This window comes from Lactuca saligna, chromosome 8 (assembly GCF_052625555.1).
Source record: "Lactuca saligna cultivar CGN05327 chromosome 8, ASM5262555v1, whole genome shotgun sequence".
In the NCBI taxonomy this organism is placed as follows: domain Eukaryota; kingdom Viridiplantae; phylum Streptophyta; class Magnoliopsida; order Asterales; family Asteraceae; genus Lactuca; species Lactuca saligna.
Window position 1 is genome coordinate 10,158,184 of NC_136424.1, and position 20,446 is coordinate 10,178,629.

A 20,446-nucleotide genomic window follows, 5' to 3' on the forward strand; every position below is an offset into this window, starting at 1 on the left:
TCAAGATGCACGAAAACACAAAACATTCGTTCACTCCACTGAACCTTGGCAGGCTTGCAATAACCAGCCGACTTCTTATCTTGGTTACCGATACCGGAGTTTGGAGTAGGAATCTTCCTCCTCTAGTGACAACTCGGGGTTTTTCTCAGACTCATGTTCTTGCAGCACAGATAACAGCACCCAAAAGGACTCCAGTGATCACATTCCGGGTCACTGGGAACATGATTAAGCAGTTATTTATGTGTTACCTAGAGAGAGAGAGAGAGGAAAAGGTCGGTGCAGTTATTTATGTGTTACCTAAAGAGCTATCATATCGACAGGGGCCAACGAGGGTAAGATTATGTCCTGATGGAGAATCTGCATAATTCAGTTTGCAACAAAAACTCATCACAATATTTTTTTAATTTGAGTCGAAAGAAAAAGACTTTTTTGTGAAGCTCACCAGCATTGGATCCTACCTTATTGCACTTTCCAATTCTAGGATTTTTTTTTTTTTTTTTTTTTTTTTTTTTTTTTTTTTTTTTTTTTTTGTGGTTTTGATGCTTTCCCAGAAACAGGGGTTTGTAGAGAAGTAGTAGTAGTAGCTTAAGTGTATCTTCCTCAAGATGAGCTAGCCCAATATGGGCTATGTGATGACGATGTTTACTCAAGAAGAGTGACTGATAACTGGAGATAATTCATGAAAGGGAAGATTAATCGGACTAGGTTTTACTTCAACCAAGCCGAAGATGGAGCTTCCAAGCTTGACAAAGGTAACCTATGGCCAGTATGTTCATATTTAAATTTCAAATCTTTATTACTCCATTATTTATCCCAAAAAAGTTAATAAAAGTGTCTGTTTTTAATACACATGCATCTATTATCTCAAATCTTACATTTTATTTTTATTTATGTTATTGTTTTTTCCAGCTTTTAGGTGTTGGTGTCAAGCTTGTTGGCAATACAGTGTGGAGTACCCTCTTTCATCAATTCATGATAGTGATCTCACGTGAGAATTCATTTTTCTTTTTGTTAAACAAGTATTTATTATCATGTATTAGGTCAAACCATGGGTAAAAACAGCCTTGCCCCTGGTTTCGGGGTTGTCACAAAATACTTCACTTTTTAACTTTGTTTTTGGTTTCATTTAGTAATAATCCTTCTTAGGGGTTGTTTGTTGGGCTGCTTCTTTCAATATCATTAACAACAGTGGTAAGTAAAATCTTACTATTGTGAAACTCTTTTGCTTAAACCTACCTTATTGACCTGTAGCTGATTAAACATTAAATTAATTATGCAGGTTTTGAAGTTTTTGATGGAAAAGAATAGTGTTAATGCTCTTCATAGAAAAGTATGTTGGTATTTTAGGAAATTTGGCTAATAATTTAGTTAATTATATAAAAAAATGTTGAAATGTTACATTTGTCTAATATTGGAATGATTATTTGTATTATTACATTTATCTACTATTGGAATGATTATTTGTATAACATTAACTTTTGTTTAGTGCATTGTATTATTTGTAAATGGTATTTTATTTTCCATTATGTGACATGAAATGCAAATTTAATATGAAAATAAGTAAATCTATAAATAATTTTTTTTTACAAAAAATTTAAAATTACGATACGTAAAAATGTGTGTCACCTTCATTTATGACATGGCCTTTCTTGACAGGGGCTTTCTTGATACGCATTGCGTGTCATTAACACGCGCGTCGTAATGTTACGACACGCGAATGCGTGTCGTCTTCCTTTATGACAGGGCCTTCCTTGATACGCATTGCGTGTTGTAAACGCGCGTCGTAATTGCACGTCGTGAATGCGCGTCGTCTCTCTTTATGATAGGGCCTTCCTTGACGCGCATTTGCGCGTCGTCTGAGCCTTTTACGACGCGCAATGAGTGTCGTAAAAGGCTGTTTTTCTAGTAGTGAATCATCCTTATCACTCCGAAATGTTTACATGCTAGTTCTAATATCGTAGACATACACTTAGAATCCTAAACACATAAGGTTTCCAGATCCGGTCGGCAACAGAACATAGATCCGAACAAATAATAGCATCAATATAGCTATCACACAAAACATTTAGCACATAAAAGCTTTTTAGGCATCATTCCTAAAATAAACTAGTGCTTGTGTCAATTTAGGTGTACTACCTAACATATTTTAGACACACTCCTCACAATCATTTCTTAGCATTCTAAGTTTAAGTCTAGAAATTTCCTACAAATTCCTAGTTCGCTTAAACTAATGCTATGATACCAACTGTGACATCCCCATTTTTACGGCCAGAAAAGACCGATTTGTTTATGCTTTGTTTTATAAAATCAGAGTAATCTTTTAAAGAAAATGGTTGCGGAATTTGTTCCCAAAACAAGATAAGATAATAACTTATCAAAACATTTCTCAAAGAGAATGTATTTTCATTTAATAATAAAACATCGGGATGTCATGTTCCGATACAGACATATAAGCATAAACAAAACTTACATTTAATTACATAATTGATTTATATCTCCTTTAAATCTCTCTGTGAAATATGTCTTCGTATTAATACCTGTGATACAAAGAAAACTGAGTGGGTCAGGCTTGGGAGCCTGGTGAGCATATAGGGTTTTCATCCCACAATGTTATATCATATATTTATAAATATAGAACATTCAAACTTGTACAATTTCACCATATAAAGGAAACTCTTATCCCACCCCATCGATCCTCACAACAACACGATCTAAACTCTCGTATCTAAAATTTTCCTCTTTACCTGATCCCTACTCACGGATCTAAAACTAACCTTTTTCACCTGATCCATACTCACGGATCTAAAACTACCTGATCCATACTCACGGATCTAAAACTAACCTCTTGATCTGACCCATACTCCCGGATCAATAATTGTACCCAATCCATACTCCCGGAATAAGGACAATTAACTCTACCTTAATCCTGATCTGATCCATACTCCCGGATCAATAATTGTACCCAATCCATACTCCCGGACTAGGGACAATTAACTTAGTCTTAATCCATACTCCCAGACTAATAACAAGTTTTATCTCTTTACCTGATTCATACTCCCGAATCTAAAACTAACCTCTTGGTCTAATCCATACTCGCTGAATAATTAGATCAACAACAACATCGGGGCCTCTCATCTGTTCATCACACATCAACTATCTACCCATGTTCTACCCAGCATATTAGTAGATAAAAAAATATATATTTTTATACATAGTTTAAAACCTGTATAACATTCTCATTCAATACCTATTCCACATAACAGATGAGGCATACCCACATAACGCATATTTCATAGAGAATAAATCATATATATGAGATAGAAGAAAGTGAATATACATTCACGCATATAACAACAAAATATACACATAACACGTATTTTATATTAAATACTTAATAATTATGCGTTAGAAGAAAGTAACCACACACTCACACATATAAACAACAATATACTTAATACACTCAAACCATACTTGTATTATTATCGTGGTTACGAAAGGTATTATACACTCACTTGATCAGAAGATGATCGGACAGCACTACGACTTGTAGAAGTAGTATTCTTCGGTAGATCTGGAAGATATTCACAAAAATCGGCTTCTCGCGGGCAGAGCTTCGGCTCGGGAATCGCACTTCTCGGGATCTTCGGGATCTCGGGACTTGCTTCAGGACTTGCTTCGGGACTCGGGAATATTACCGGGGCTTCGGGGTACTTCTGGCACGCAAAACGATGCAAAACGGGAGAGAGAAGGGAGAAAAATAGCAAAGGAGCCGGCTGCCCTCGCATCCTATTTATAGGTGGCTGGTAGCCTCAATTACGCGGGGCGTACTGGCGTCCGAAATCGTCACTGCATGCGTCATCCGAAGTGTCGACACTCTTCGCTGTACGCGGGGCGTACTGTGGATGAGCCCGGTGACTCGCCTCCGGATAATACCGAGGTTTAATAATTAAATTTAATTATTAATTATTTAATAAACTTCGAAAATTCATATCTTCCTCATACGAACTCCGTTTTCGACGTTCTTTATATCCATGTGAAGGTGAGACTACGCTCTACAACTTTCGTTTAGACTCCGTCGGCTAATTTTGACTTTATTTTTATTATTTATTTTTAATAGGCCGGGACACAAAATTTTGTTATAAATTCATAACTTCTTCGTTTGACATCCGTTCTTGCCTAACTTTTTATCGCTTTGATACTAACAATGAGATCTTCGAATCTCATTTAGATCACTAAGGCAAAATATCGCTCTACGTAAATTCACTTTTTACGTCGCGCTGTGTCGTGCCGGTTCTGTCGTGAAACTTCGACAGGTCATAACTTCTTCGTTATAACTCAGATTTCGGCGTTCTTTATATGCACGGAAACCTTGTAACATATACTATAACTTAATTAAGATTATTCCTTCAAAATAATCTTCCATAAAAAAGTCATTTTTGACGCTTAACGTCTCTAATTGACTAGCCCGGATCTACGGGCGTTACACTATAATATTCACTTTTCTTTTATTTTTCCAAATACCTAGGGCATTGAGTGGTAAAAAGAATTAGAACTTGGTGCGACTAAAGTTTTAAAACAAAAGAAATGGTTACTTGCAGACAACTAGAAGTATGGTATTGGTTAGAAGGACCATGGAGACATGTTTTAGACTAGGATGATTCTTGATCAAAATTGATGGTCATATGGAAATGTTTCCATATTGGGACCTGATTATTAAAAATCTACATGTAAGTTGGAAACTTTAATGCAAGGAAGGTGTTCAATGAGCGTGTCTTGAATCTAAGACTTCTTACCATGGAATTGTTTTTTAGTAACAAAGATCCAATAGTACATTCTATAATATCGTTGGCTAAGTCTCTGTGACTTTGAGGCTTCAACATCACTGAATGACAATGCATATAAGGTTGGAATTCTAACACATTTAGTAGTGACAAGAATTTGGAATTGTAAAATGAGCATCATTAGAATAGTGTCCAATCGATATGTTCACTAATGAAGGACCATAGAGAGACATTGTATGCATGTTTATAACATGGCATGATTGATGTTTAATTCAAGTGGTTAGTTGATTACTCGAAACGTTATACAATGAATAAATTATAATTAATAAGGTGATTAAATAATAAGAGTTTCATTTATATTCAATAGTTTTGAGACCATAGTTAATTAGGTTATTACTGTGTTTCACTTTGCATGTTTTACTTCCCGGATACATGGATTATTTAAAACTCCACAGTCGATCGTACTTTTGGAAGTAAGTAATGAATTAAGATTGTCATGAACTAGATTTTAGATTGTCTATGGAGATTAGACATAACAATAGTTTTGCTGCAATGTTCATGAGTATTTGGAAAAGGGGATTTTAAGTATTGGATAAACCCACGCTCAGAGAATTACTTCACGGATTTTATCAGGAGTAATTCTGAGAAGATAACATATTATATTCTTGAAACAGAGATATATGAGCGGTTGTTTACGAGTCTGTTGTGGATTGATAATACGTAAACACATCAGTAACTTTGATGTTATAAAATGTATTATTGTGTATGATGTGGTAAATAAATAGTACAAGCATATAAGTTAAAGTTTATTCGTTCCTTTTGCCCTAACATGGAAAGCAATATCTTTGGGGCCCTCGATGATTTGATGATGGCATCTAAAGTGCTTGGTCAAGCCTTAACTGAATTGATGTGTTTAATTGGTAGTCTGATTTCATTCGTCATAAATTAGAAATCGAGAAACAAAACTTGAACAATGAGATTGATTATAATCCATGTCTCATGTCTGTATGGTATCTTGTAGAATGGAGGAATATTTGATCACTTATCTTAGGACATGTAACTGACTAGATCAGAGTTCGAAAGCGGCTTTTTAGAGCTACAATTTGCTAAGAAATTTTAGAAGGTATACTAACAAATATAGTTATTAGACTTATCCAAGTGGAAGACTGTTGGATTAGGTGTCTAAGCCCATAACTATAATTTGTATATACTCAAATTGATAGTAGCACAATCCTTTTGGGTTGCATTTAAAACTAGCAAATAGATAGGATGACTTTTGGAAAAAACAGTTGAATTTATTATTTGATTAATAAATTGAAATAATTAAATGGTAGATATATTGTGAGAATAACTTATTAATAAGAAATTATAATATTTAATTAATATTTAATTATAAATTAATTGGAATTAATTTTGGGATTAAAGGAATTAATTAAAAGCGCGTGGGCTAAAGTGCAATTGTTCAATAGTTGAACAAGAGGTTCTAGAACCTTCCCAGGGAAGGAGGTGGACGGTTTTATGAGATAATTCTAGAGTTTCTAAAATATCTCATATGGATTATTAAGGAGGTGGATAATTACCAAATTTGAAATAATATTATTATATTCATATTAGGGTTATCCATAACATCCTTCGTGCATTATATAAAAGCCTCTCCACCCTAGGATTTTCGGTCATTCTAAAATCTCAAGAGATTGCCGAAAATCTCAACTCCCTTCTCTTCTCTCCTCTCACATCCTCTTGCTAGTGTTGGGTGTGAACCATTAGAGACACGATATTTATGGTGCTTGCTCTCTAAGCTTCAACAACACAAGGGTTTCTTGTTATTCATCACTAACAATCAAAGGTATGTATCTAACCCTAGATGCTAATTTCAAAAATATTATAGGATTCCTAGGGTTTACCAATTGATGTTCAAATATTGTATGTTCAATTAGAGAAAACATAGATCAAGAATTAAGGTTGCATGCACACATATGTTTTTGTTTGTTATGATTAAAATCCATCAGTGGTATCAGAGCCTTGACTTTTTTTTATTGAATGGATTACAATTGTTGAATTTGATCAACTATGGTTCATGGAAATTAAACCCTTTTGGACTTAAGGATTTTTTATTTAGGGTTTCGTTGAGCCCTAAGTTTCGAAAATAAGGAAAGGGTTTTAACCCTTTCCTTTGCCCTACAATTTTCAAAATTAGGGTTTCCTGAACCGTTAAGATTTTGAAAATGGAAAGGATTGAAATCCTTGCCTTTCTCCCCAAGATAATCATTTTTCGAAAATTAGGGTTTTGATAGGGATTTTCTTATTTTTGGTAATTATTTTCTTATTTGATTAATTGGATAATTATAAAATTTGTTTTATCCCTCCCATGATTTTAGAAAATTAGATGGATAAATGACATCGAGAGTACCAAGCCAATTGACATGGATCTTCATATCTCATTTGTGATCCTCGACATCCCAGTCACAAAAGTGAGAGCATAATTGAGATTAAACATGTCATTGATTAGAATCAATGAATCTCAAAAGATCTAGGAGTTTCATAAGATTGAAATTGGTAAAAGCCTTACCTACCTAAAATATATTCGAATTTGATTACAGCGTCCATCTTCAAAGTTTGAATCGAAAACATGGATCCTAGCCTTAGTTTAAATTCATGGGTTAATAATTAAGGGTTAAAATTTACTAACTTGAATTCTCTTTTCTCCTACTATAGATGTTAAGTTTAGACAATAATGGTCTTCCTTGTTCTTCCAAAAATGTTTTTCCTCTACCTTCTGAAGATGATTTTCCACATTTTGGTAAAGGTGAAAATGCATTCCCTTCTTCGAGCATTGGTGGAAATATAGGTCATTCTTCTTCAACTCTTCATCCTCCTCCTCCAGTGACTCTCCCTAAGTATAAATACAAGACATTTTCCTCCAAAATTATAACTTTTGTTGGAAGTTATTGTCGATTTGTGAAGGCCAAGTATCCGTTTTGAAGCTTGGAAGTGAAGAAGTCGATCATAGCCTTGGAATTGAGAGCTTTAAGGCAATACAGTCCTTATTTACGATTTTCTACTTTAGTTTAATTAGGTTTATTACAATGAATTTTGTTTTTCTGTGTTTGGTTACTGAAATCATGGGCTAAACCCCAATGATTTTCATTTAGTGTAGGTTTGCTTGACTTATTATGGATTGATTTATAGTTAAGATTAAGTTTTATTGGTTATTTGTTACTTTAGCTTATTAAAGAACCTTATGTGTTTATGAGAACTTCTTTTCCTAATTATTGTTGAGTTTAATTAAGTTTGCATGACCATCACTCTTGATTAACTTAAATCTTATGATCTTTGTGAATTGCAAAATTGGACTAGAGTTTTGACCAAAACCTAGGTTTTAACTGAAAAATGTGTGACTAATCATAGGAGTTAATATATGACGACCAATCATATATTGAATTGAACTAATAAACCTAATTAATCAATTCGTTATAAGTCTAATTTAACTCGAACTGAACACTTGTAAACTTGTTAGTTTATCTGCATGATCACCGTATAAATGAACTTGTTTGCTAAAGGATTAGGATCAGTGAACATGAACCTAGTCATCTTAGGAATCAGTAACCAATTAATGAAACAATAACCCATTGCAATTCCATAAATCAACCATAATAGCATGTAAATCGAAGCTAAACAAAAGTCTCTCAATTACCTTGGTTTAAATTGTCTTTTGTGTTTCTTGATTTTAGTTTTAAAATTTGCTTCATTTGTTGATAGTTAGTTAGTTTGGTTAATTAAGTTTCTAGTCTTGCAAAACTAGAGAAAACCCATTTTCTAAATTTAATAGTAAATTAGGTAGATAGTAGAAAAGAATTAGCCAACTAATATGTTCCCTGTGTTCGATACCTATCTATTGTGCTATACTATTTTCAACAAGGTACACTGCCTTAGGTAATAAATAGTTACATTAGTAGGATAAACTAGTGCATAATTATTCAAGCATCAAAAACCCACAAAGAGTCCGAGGATGCTTTTAAGAGAGATTCATAAAAACAGATTTCAAGGAAGAAATCTAATTTAAGTGGGGGTGGGGTGTGTGTGTGTGGGGGGGGGGGGGGGGGGTTGGGGGAATTGTAACATGTGTTTCCCAGAATGGATCGGGTTAAGGCTTGGTGGGATCAGAAATTATATTTTCGGTAAAAACTAGGTTCCATGACATGGTGATTAGAGCACCACGACATGGCGTATTTTGTTCTTGATCGCACGTTTAGTTGGTCACCACAACGTATCAAGGGAAAGGGCATTACGTGGTAGTCGTGGTAGCCTAAGACCATGATGTTTTGGTTTTTCTCCATATTTAAACACCTAATCTCAAGGACTAGGGTATCCTTTTCAGCCTCCAACCCTTTCAAACAAAAATCTAGCCTCCTTTGTGTGATTCTTGTTGTATTAATGGCGCTTCTTGAAGTTTGAAGCATTGGCTTTCATTTTGGAAGAAGGAGTGGTGTTCTTGCTAGTTGGAAGAGTGCATCACTCTAGATATTACATCTCATGCATCTTTTGAAGCTTGGGAAGGTATAAAGCTTCTACCTTTTTGGTTCTCTCTTCATGGATCTAAGATTTATTGTATTTATTGACCCATATTCGAGTTTGGGTTGGATTGATGAGATAAAGTTTTCAACTTTATAGCTCACCTTGGTTCTTTGGTCACTGTTGTTGGGTTTTGAGCAATCTAACACTTCCTAAGTGTGCATGAAACCCTAATAAACCTTGGATCTATGTTTGTCTAAATACATGCAAAATAATAAATTTTCCAAGGTTTATAACCTATCTAACATGGCATGGGGAACATTTCAACATAAAAGAGTTAGAAGAGATTACATACCTTTTGGTGAGTTTGGTTCTAAGGAGTTTGAGGGCCAAGCACCAATAGTGTGAATGCCTCAAATGGAATCACAAAAAACCACAAACTCTTGGAAAACTTTGAGAGAGTATACACCCTTGTATAAAATCGGCCACACACAAGCACACACACACACACTAGTTCACTAGTTTCCTCTTAGGCTCCATTTCATGCTCCATAAGCATGCTTATATAGTGTGCATGGTTAGGATGAAACCCTAATAACCCATGTCTTTTCCTTTCCAAGGATCCATGGGTTAAAAGCTCCATGGATCATCCATGGACTTCCACATAAGCCTAGCCCATTAACAAATGAGTATTAGCCCACACTATATAAAACCAATAGCCCATAATCTAATTAGTCTTCCTTTTAATCTCTAAATTAATTCATAATTAATTTAAGACTAAAACTAATTAAATAACATAACTTCATATTAATATATTATAACTTATAATATATTAATAAACATATGTGTATAACTCTCATAAAATTATCCATAAATAGTTCGGATGAAATGCAACCCAAATGGACCATGCCGGTCGGGTCAAGTATATACCAAATAAGTTATGGACTTAGACACCTTATCCAACAACTATATCTTTTGGATCTAAAGTTTGATTTTGTTTTGATCTTCATGCATGAGATTTTGGTATTTTTTCCCTATTTTGACCTAGTTTGAGATCGAGACTTGCATTGGACATGAAAGTCCATAAAATTATGATTTTTATGTTGGAATAGGAGTATGAAATCCTTCTAGAAGTTATGGTTTTATGGCTTTGGTTATTCAGAGCTTAATAGTTGAGTCATTGCCTTAAGTTGCCATTAAGGATCTAGGTTTAGGGAATTAGACTCATTGGGATGTAGGGTAAATTTGGAAACTTTATCCATCAAGACCTTGGAAAGGACTAGATCTGATCTTTGTGGCTCTTGACGTTCAAGGAAAACAACTTAATCCATTAATCTGTTGAGACCCAATTCCCACGATGTGGCAAATAGGAGGCTAGCTGTGGTGATTGGGGGATGTCCAATTATTTTGTAGTTTTTCTCCCATGTTGTGGCAAAGGGGAGGCCACGACGTGGCGATCTGCTGAAGTGGACTTTGACCAATTGACCATTGAATTTTTGACTAATTTGACTTTTAGTCAAACTTGGAGAGGTGTTGAGCTATAACTTGAGTTTTAGCTGGTGATTGGTTTAGAAGGATCATGTAGAAGACTCTGTAGGACTAAGAGTAGGAATTTCAGCTCTTCATTCAGGTGGGTCTTCTCATTATACTATATGATGCTAGGTATCGTTTTGTTCATGTTGTCTTCGTGACTCTTGTTGGTATGTTTATATGTTATGTGTATGCGGGTTGATATAGACCTAATGGAGTCGATCTGAACTCAGAGTTGATACGGACCCGGGGTTGATACAGATTTGATGGAGTCGATATGGACTTGGAGTCAATACGAAATTAGTTTTGATATGCACCTGGGGTTTTTACGGACTCGTTATAGCTATGTGTTGTTTTATTTGTGGTATGTGGTCTTTTGGTGTAACATCACAAAAACCAGAATAAAATTTTCATTTTCAAAATCATTCCAATATTACTTTTAGTTACAAAAACAAGTTTTCTAAAAATTATAATCTATAATTAGAGTGTCCCAAAACATGAATTCTGAGGGATGTACATGATCATGGCTTCGCCTAGTCCGAAGATTTGAGGTACCTGAAACACAATACTGAAACCATAAGCGAAAGCATAGTGAGTTCCCCAAAAGTACTACACAACAACCAGATAACAGAAAATATTAGGCCCACAACCAAATGGACTGGATTACCCTTGATTCCATAACATGATTCTGACACGTCACTCCTAATGCTCAGCTCATGTCTGGCTTGCTCCTGAGCCCGCAACAAAAGTCTAGATTGCCATTTATGCCCATAACTTATGACTGGATTACTCCCGGGTTTGTTGGCACACAACACAAAGCAGTGACACCTCAAGCCAACCACCATATGGAGAAATATAATAGCTAAACAACAATCACAGATTATCATACCGATCTAACATATCACTATATCACAATAATATCATGTAACCAGAAATCATATCTAACAACCCAAAGGATTTACAACTATATGAACTCAGAGGAGAGATAGACACTCAGACATATGACCCTACTCTAGAGTGAAAACGAAACAAGGTACAGGCAAGAACGCATATATCAACGAAACAACGAAACACGGAACAAGCAAGAAACCCATTCATAAGTACAGTGAGAAAGGACACACCTCGCAGTCTGACGAATATATGAACAATACATTGCTCCGAATACCATCTCTACTGGTCATCTATTCAACAGATAGAGACTAAGGCTTAACTATAGCTAAAAATACCTAAAATACCCTTAAGTCAAACATGGTCAACCCTGGCCAAAGTCAAAGTCAACGGTCAATGTCCAAAAGTTAACATTCCTTCCTAGCGGAGTACGCCCAGCGTACTCTGATGTTGACCAAAAAGCGAGGCACTGACCGTGTACGCATAATGTATGCTGCTCAGTCCTAAAACTCCATTAAGAGCTTAATCCATTAAGCTCTATCGTCTAAAACTTAGATCCAAGCCCAAAATGATGTTTTAAGTCATAAAGTTTCCAACTTTATGACTTTGCATGGCTATAAAGTGCTTAATTCCCCAAACCCTAAGTTCTTAGCCTAATAAGACCATCTAACACATGCATTGGTTTCATGCATCACTCAAGATCACATTTATATGTACAATAACATTCTGAAATGACTTAGAGTAACCCATACTCAAAATTCCAAGCTAATAGGACCAAAATGTACACAAATTCAATGCTAACATGATCTTAAACAACCCATCATCCAGTTCAGAGCTTTTTACCTCAAAATGATGCAAAATGGTAAAGAGATTCCAGGTCTAGGGTGTTTCACTCTTCCAAGGTGATATTCTCTTCTTCTCCTTCCTTCTTAGTCACCAAAAGTACCCACAAAAGCTCAAGAATACACTCAAAGTGGATTAGGGTTCTAGATGGACAATATGGCAAGTGGAATCTGAGGAGGGGAAGGGGTCTTAAGCCATAAAGATGAATATATAGTGCACAAACCTTAAATAATTAGGGTTTGGCCTGGTCGGAGTACGCCCAACGTACCATAGAAGTACGCCCAGTGTACTCATGCAGGCACGCCCTTTTCCTAATTTGCCACATAGGACCCTTTCTGCAAATAAATCTCACTCCAAGGGTTAAAAATGTAATATTTGCAAATTGATGTATTACAATTGGGGAAGTCACTAGGGTATGTGCTTATAGTTGTGGATTAAATCTTTTGCAGGTTCTTATCGGATTGCGAAGGTGGGACTGTACACACATATCAACGCCTTATGATTCTAGATTATGCATTGTCTTTCTTATAACTTTGATTTCTAAATAATGGTTTATGAACAAATGGTTTGATTTTAATGTAATTTTATTAAAAAATGGTGTTTATTCTATTTTTAAAAATGAAAAAAATTATTCTGAATTTAGGATGTTACAAAAAGCATATAGAACTTAATTTATGAATCCATGCAAAAGCCTAGAATATCACTTTTTTCTCATTTTACCCCTTTTGCTTCAAAGCACAATTTAATGGCTTAAATCATTTAAGTAACATCTATTTTAATAAATGAAAGTTTTTTGTCACTTGTCACACTCTCATTCAATTTGATAAATGTCATTTTGTGGTTATTTTAAATTAATTTTTATTTCATATATCATTTTATGGTTTTTCTATTTTATTAATTCACATAATACTTAAATGCAATAATAAATGCATATTAATTTCCTTAATGAACTTTCCTTTTAATTTCAAATTTACTAAATTAAAGCTTCATTAATTTCATTTATTTATTTATCTTAATTATTTGTTTAAATTTAGAAAAAAAAAACACTTTAATTTTTATAATTCAATATTTTTTTTTATTTTTTTTATAACTTTTCAAATATTTAGAATTTTATATGTATTTTTTTATTTTAAATAAACTCATGTAATATATGAGTCTCATACCTAGTTATCAATATCCAATAAGGTCTAACTTTTATTCTCTTGAAGCCTAAAACCCTTACTTGATCAAATTACAGTTCATTATATCGAAATTAGAGACATCCCAAAACTGGATGTTATATTATTTGCGTAGTTTCAAATAGAAAATGATCAACATGGAACAAAATTGAAAACAATGATGTTAGATTTGGAACAAAAAAATGGAATGTCAAAATTAAAAAAAATAAATAAAAAAAATTAAAACTTAGTGTCAAAATTGAAAAAAATAAAATTTTACTGTTTTTTTGTGTTACTTTTTTTTTCAATTATGACACGTTAGTATGTCACGTCAGTAGGTAACCAGGTTGACCGGTCAAATTGTCAGAATTGTAACAAATTAGATATGCAATATCCAGTTTGAGACAACAAATAACAGTATCAAATCGAATTTTCATATAAATTTAATGACTTTTGTTGTATCTATCAATAATAATAATAATAATAATAATAATAATAATAATAATAATAATAATAATAATAATAATAATAATAAGATTGTGAAATTTGTTATTTTCTTTTAAACATGTGAAACTAATAATAATAATAATAATAATAATAATAATAATAATAATAATAATAATAATAATAATAAGATTGTGAAATTTGTCTTTTTCTTTTAAACATGTGAAACCAATAAAAAGATTAATAGGTACAAAATTTCCAAATTTAAGTGTATCTATCGACAATAGTTAACTAAATCAGCTGTGAGCCGGTTATTGGTTATGCCATCGAGTAGACGAGTACGATAACTTATTTATTAGAAAATAAAAGTTATTATATATATATATATATATATATATATATATATATATATATATATATATATATATATATATATATATATATATATATATATATATATATATATATGGAAAATAAATGATTAGGGCAACACATATTTTAATCAATGAAAACATAATAACACATCACTTCCACAATAACTTCCACAATACATTACTTGTGAAGAAAGAAATGGACGCGTGTCGTTTGATTATTGGTTCTGGTAGATGTTGTCCTAGTTATTTGTTTTCCATAGAACTCATTCATATATATATATATATATATATATATATATATATATATATATATATATATATATATATATATATATATATATATATATATGGGAAAAGTGAATATACCCTTAAGGGTATATAAACTTAGGTACCCAAACTCACAATATTATTTCAACTTCTAACTTGATTTATTTCCAAGATTTATATAAATTTTATATTTTTCTTCCTCTTACATAATTTTAATTTTTACCTATAATATATAAAGCCTAGTAGGTGTCCGACATAAAGATGTGATGTAAGAGAAAAATAATAGTGAAATTTCGAAAATCTTGAAAGTAAATCAAGTTAGGATTGAATTTTAAGAACATTACAATAAATATATCAAACAAAATGTTAGAAATTTGGGTTTAGAAAGGCTTGGAAATTCTGAGAATTGTGATTATCACTTTTAAATCGAAGTATTTGGTAGTACTCCCAAATCCTCAATTGGATAAAACTCAGAGAGACAAGAACTGAGAATGATTGATGATATTTTCGTATGTACCATAAAATGAGACCAAAACCAACTTTAACAATTTTGTCTGAAAACTGTCATATGACAGTTTTAAACTGTCATAAAACCATAAAAACTGTCATAAAACGGATATATGGATAAGGGTCAAACCAATGGTCAATTATCCCAGCCAGGGGCTCTGCCCCTTAGACCCCGCTCCCAGGGGCGTTGCCCCCGGACCCCCGTTCGTTCAGGGACTTCGCCCCTAAATGACAGTGTACTTTGAAACTTGATCAAACTTAAACAAGTGTGTACTCCACACCTTCATTACTTGTTTAATATTTATGAAGATCATTTTTGGTCAACACAATGTAATCTCATTACACTTAAATAACATTGATGATCAAAATCACCAACACAAAACGATGCATTAAGGTGGGTTAGGGTACCTATCCTTATATACCCTTAAAGGGTATATTCACTTTTCCACACACATATATATATATATATATATATATATATATATATATATATATATATATATATATATATGGTTAGGTTCATTTGAGACCACCTATATTTTGTGAGACCGTGAGACGCATTTTTTTATTTTTTTTAATTTTTTAAATTTTATTTTTATTTTTTTAGTTAATTCATGTTCCGAAAATAATATTTAAATTTTTTTTTTTTTGATTTTTCAATTTATTTTGCATTTTAAAATTATTTTTAGAATATGTACAATGTAATATTCTATTTAGAATATTTCACGTATTTTTAAAAAAAAATAGAATTTTTTTTATTTATTTTTTATTTTTTTTAGTTAATTCAAGTTCCGAAAATAATATTTAAAAAAAGAATTTTTAAATTTTTCCATTTATTTTGAATTTTAAAATTATTTTTTTAGAATATGTCAGTGTAATATTCTATTTAGAATATTTCACGTATTTTTCAAAAAAAAAACGGATTTTTTTTTATTTATTTTTATATTTTTTTTAGTTAATTCAAGTTTCGAAAATAATATTTAAAAAACGAATTTTTGGATTTTTCCATTATTTTGCATTTTAAAATTATTTTTAGATTTGGTATCACGGTCTCACAAAATTAGAATGGTCTCAAATGAACCTGAACCTATATATATATATATATATATATATATATATATATATATATATATATATATATATATATAGGGTTAAGTTCATTTGAGACCACCTATATTTTGTGAGACCGTGAGACCCATTTTTTTATTTTTTTTATTTTTTTTAATTTTTTTTTTAGTTAATTCATGTTCCGAAAATAATATTTAAAAAAAGAATTTTTTGATTTTTCCATTTATTTTGCATTTTAAAATTATTTTTAGAATATGTACAATGTAATATTCTATTTAGAATATTTCACGTATTTTTCAAAAAAAAAAAATAGATTTTTAAAATTTTTTTTTTTACTTTTTTTAGTTAATTCAAGTTCCGAAAATAATATTTAAAAAAAGAATTTTTAGATTTTTCCATTTATTTTGCATTTTTAAATTATTTTTTAAAATATATCAGTGTAACATTTTATTTAGAATATTTCACGTATTTTTTTTATATTTTTTTTAGTTAATTCAAGTTCCGAAAATAATATTTAAAAGAAGAATTTTTTTATTTTTCCATTTATTTTGCATTTTAAAATTATTTTTAGATTTGGTTTTACGGTCTGACAAAATTAGAATAGTCTCAAATGAACCTGAACATATATATATATATATATATATATATATATATATATATATATATATATATATATATATATATATATATATATATATATATATTGAGTCACCCAACGTTTTCAAGAAAAACAATCTTAACGTATCTCTTGGGGTCCGTGAAAGGAGGAACCTTGAGTAACAAACAAGAATAATATGATTATAAACGCCGTTTCTTCTTTGACTTATTACAAGTTAATTTATTTTCAAGAGAAATTGATATAAACTATTAGGGGACAAAGGGTCCATCGTTTTAGAAAAAAAAAAAAAAAAAAAAATCAATCTTGGTAGTTGTTGAGAGAAATGAAGTAATTGTCATGAAACTATAAAAGAATTCTTAAGAGAAAGAAATGGTAATTGATAATGGAATATCTTATATCTTATTTTATATATAAAATATATTAGTTATATCTTGAATTTTAAGAGGTACAAGATACAAAGTTTTTTTTTTTTTTTTTTTTTATTTTTAAAATCAATTATGCATAACAAAATCATTAATACTTATCAAAATTTTGAAGACTTTAATTAAGGAATGTTATTAAAAAATTAATTTGAAGCAAAATAACAATTTTAAAATATTAAATTCATCAATATAAGTTAATTTATATTTTTTAAACTAGATACAAAAAATAATTAATTTACATCAAATGTATAAATATACAATATAAATATAAGTGCTAAACATAAATATTTTAACTAAAAGTGGTAATTTTTTTTATTACATAATAACTAATAACAATATCTAATAATTATTTTTCCCGTAAGAAAACTATTCACTAAAAACTATTTATCAGCGTTGATTTGCGCGGGTACACATCTAGTCTACAATTATATGGGTTGGAATCGGTGTTTTAACCAAGAAAATAACTAAAAAAAAAAAGTTACTAATATAACCTCTTCAAAATTACATATTTTTCAACTGCGTCTAACTAACCCACTGTAGCACTTTTCCAACTTCAGTTAGGGGGGAGAGGGTTCGCCTTAGCGATTATGCAAAATAAATTATTCTATGGAGTTGTATTGCATACCTTTCTCTTGGCATCTTGGTCACCCATGAATGTAGCTCACATAATTTGAGCATGGGTTAATAAGCAACATCTTCCATATGATTTAAATAAGCAACATCTTCCGCATTACTTATCAAATTAATTAGCCATTACACGATTTCACTGTCAAAATACAATTTTCAATTGCCATAAACCATATACTATCAAAATATGTTATTAAGCCAAAATGACATTCCACTTTAACATTAAACTCTCAAATATCTATTACTTTTTATAACAAAATACAACACACAATACATTTACCTCAATAAAATCATCAAAAGGTACCCATCCAAGTATTATTTTAATACTTGACGCTCTTTCCGTACATAGGTAACACAATTTATTCTTCAACCTAATAAGGGTGACTTAGCGGTCAAATATATTTCACAAATTTTTGTGATTCATAAACCCGACTCTTCTTATGCCACCTCTTAATTCTCACCAGTAATACATCAAAACAACAAATAAAGTACTTAATATGACTTCAAAATAACCCTCTTAAAGGTAGTTGACCACAGACCTATACATTGATCCCGGCTTCCATCCACTAGGAATCACATTTTTTGCGACTAAGATACGCTCTGAGTATTGTGATACCAATCTTATAGAAAATGGAGGGTGTAGCTCCCTCCCAGGGTCGATTTTCCAAACTGCACCCCAAGATTGTACCATTTTCAACCATTTGGTACTATTTTCTTCTTTTAAACTCACTCCACCTAAATCTCCATCACCTTCTTCGAATTCAACCACCATAGCAAAGTAATTAGGGTTCGATCCCTGGTCTACATGGAACACTATGTTTGTTCTTGAATAATCACACTCAACCCTTCAAAAATACAAAAGAAACGGTAACCAAAATTTTCAAAATACGATAAAAATATGCATCAACATCATGGTTATCTTCGGTTTTGAAAATGTAACAAAGTAATGATTAAATTGTATATATCATGTAGTGGTAAACTTTGTCACTATTCGGGGTGGTTGTAATTTTTTGTGTTTCTTCCAAATAATGACTAGATATTTTTGTGACCAAAATTAGTTATGCTCAAAAGAAAAAGAAATGTTATTTTATTTGGAACATGTCCAAGTAAACGTTATAGAACCTCTAATTAATAAAGACCAAAAATTATAGAAATTAACTATATTTGGAGACCAAAATGTAAAATTAATTTACTTGAAAATAAATTAAATTACCTTGCAAATCGAATTTGCAAATCTCCCGCGTCACGTAAATGTTTTTCTTGGCCTGGTTTTGCCATAGCACCAAATGCTGTTCCGCTAAGATCAAAATGAGCATGGCCAGCTGCACACTTGCCTCCGGGGCAAAAATCAGTGATAACAACCCTAACCGGCTTGTGTGAACATGCCAGATGTTTGGTACACTTTACCTACATTATAACAATAATATTTAAAGACTCTTTAAACAGCTCCACTTAACAAGTTTGATCGCAAATTATAACAAATTATGAGACTTTCAAACTCGTACATTAATAACTAACATAAAAAAACAAAGTTAAAAATATTTGTAAATGTGGGGTCCACGTGTTCCTACCATATAACAAGCCCCACATTCTTTTCCTGCATTATACAGAGATGGGCCAATTCCAGTCACCATGGAAGAAAACGGTGCTTGTGACACTGCGGGTCCATACCCACATGAACCTCCTGCATGCATTGTTTTTACCAAATTAGTCTTTCATTCACCTTATAATATACCAAAATGCAACATAAGTAATTAAAAATGGTAAATATGGAAATATATATGTGTAGTGGAACCCAATTGCAATACTTAGGACTTACCATCACTTCCAGCACCATCGGGACTGCCATACCAGGTGGCAGAGGCGGTGGACCAGTGGGTGGCTACGGTGGATATGTTGAAGTGTTTTGGTCTTATGGCAAATGAGAATGTGAAGAAGGTGGTTAGAAGACATAAGAAGAGTAGGAAATGTGAAGAAATGGTGGCCATAAATGCTTTTTGGTGCTTGACCACTAAAAGTGTACCAAATTTCTTGCTTTTTTTAGGGGCAGCAAATAGGGTTTTTATAAGGGGTTTTGTGAGCATTGTTGCTTTCAAGTCCACGTTTGCCATGTTCTTAATTTGTCATGTTTGGATTCAAATCTAACCCGTTTTTGTCATTTTGAATTTTATTTTTTTTATATAACCGACAATAAGATAACATTGAGTAACATGTTATGTTTTCATATCATTTTTGCATCTTAATTCAACATTCGTCTTGCCATCAGTTTACCTTATAATATATCGGTCTCATCCTTAAGTTTTACCATATAATAATAATAATAATAATAATAATAATAATAATAATAATAATAATAATAATAATAAGTTGATTAAGTGGGATTATCGAGAAGTTTACTTAAGGTCGAG

The 20,446-nt window shown here is 31.8% G+C and overlaps 1 protein-coding gene across 1 annotated transcript; it reads right to left on the reverse strand.

Moving 5' to 3' along the window:
• Nucleotides 1-18,323: 18,323 nt before the first annotated feature.
• Nucleotides 18,324-20,082, reverse strand: LOC145008124 (expansin-B15-like). Its single transcript, XM_078966741.1, has 4 exons — nt 19,858-20,082; nt 19,610-19,722; nt 19,252-19,445; nt 18,324-18,883 (listed from the first exon to the last, which is right to left on the reverse strand). Exons 1-4 carry the CDS (start codon nt 20,024-20,026, stop codon nt 18,556-18,558), a joined length of 804 nt encoding a protein of 267 aa, XP_078822867.1. The 5' UTR covers nt 20,027-20,082; the 3' UTR covers nt 18,324-18,555.
• Nucleotides 20,083-20,446: the final 364 nt, after the last annotated feature.

Coding starts and splice junctions, on each gene's coding strand:
- LOC145008124 (XM_078966741.1), bottom strand. CDS start 20,026: ATGGCCACCATTTCTTCACATTTCCTACTCTTCTTATGTCTTCTAACC. Junction 19,723..19,857: donor CGATGGTGCTGGAAGTGATG/GTAAGTCCTAAG, acceptor CAATGCATGCAG/GAGGTTCATGTGGGTATGGA. Junction 19,446..19,609: donor AATGTGGGGCTTGTTATATG/GTAGGAACACGT, acceptor GTTATAATGTAG/GTAAAGTGTACCAAACATCT.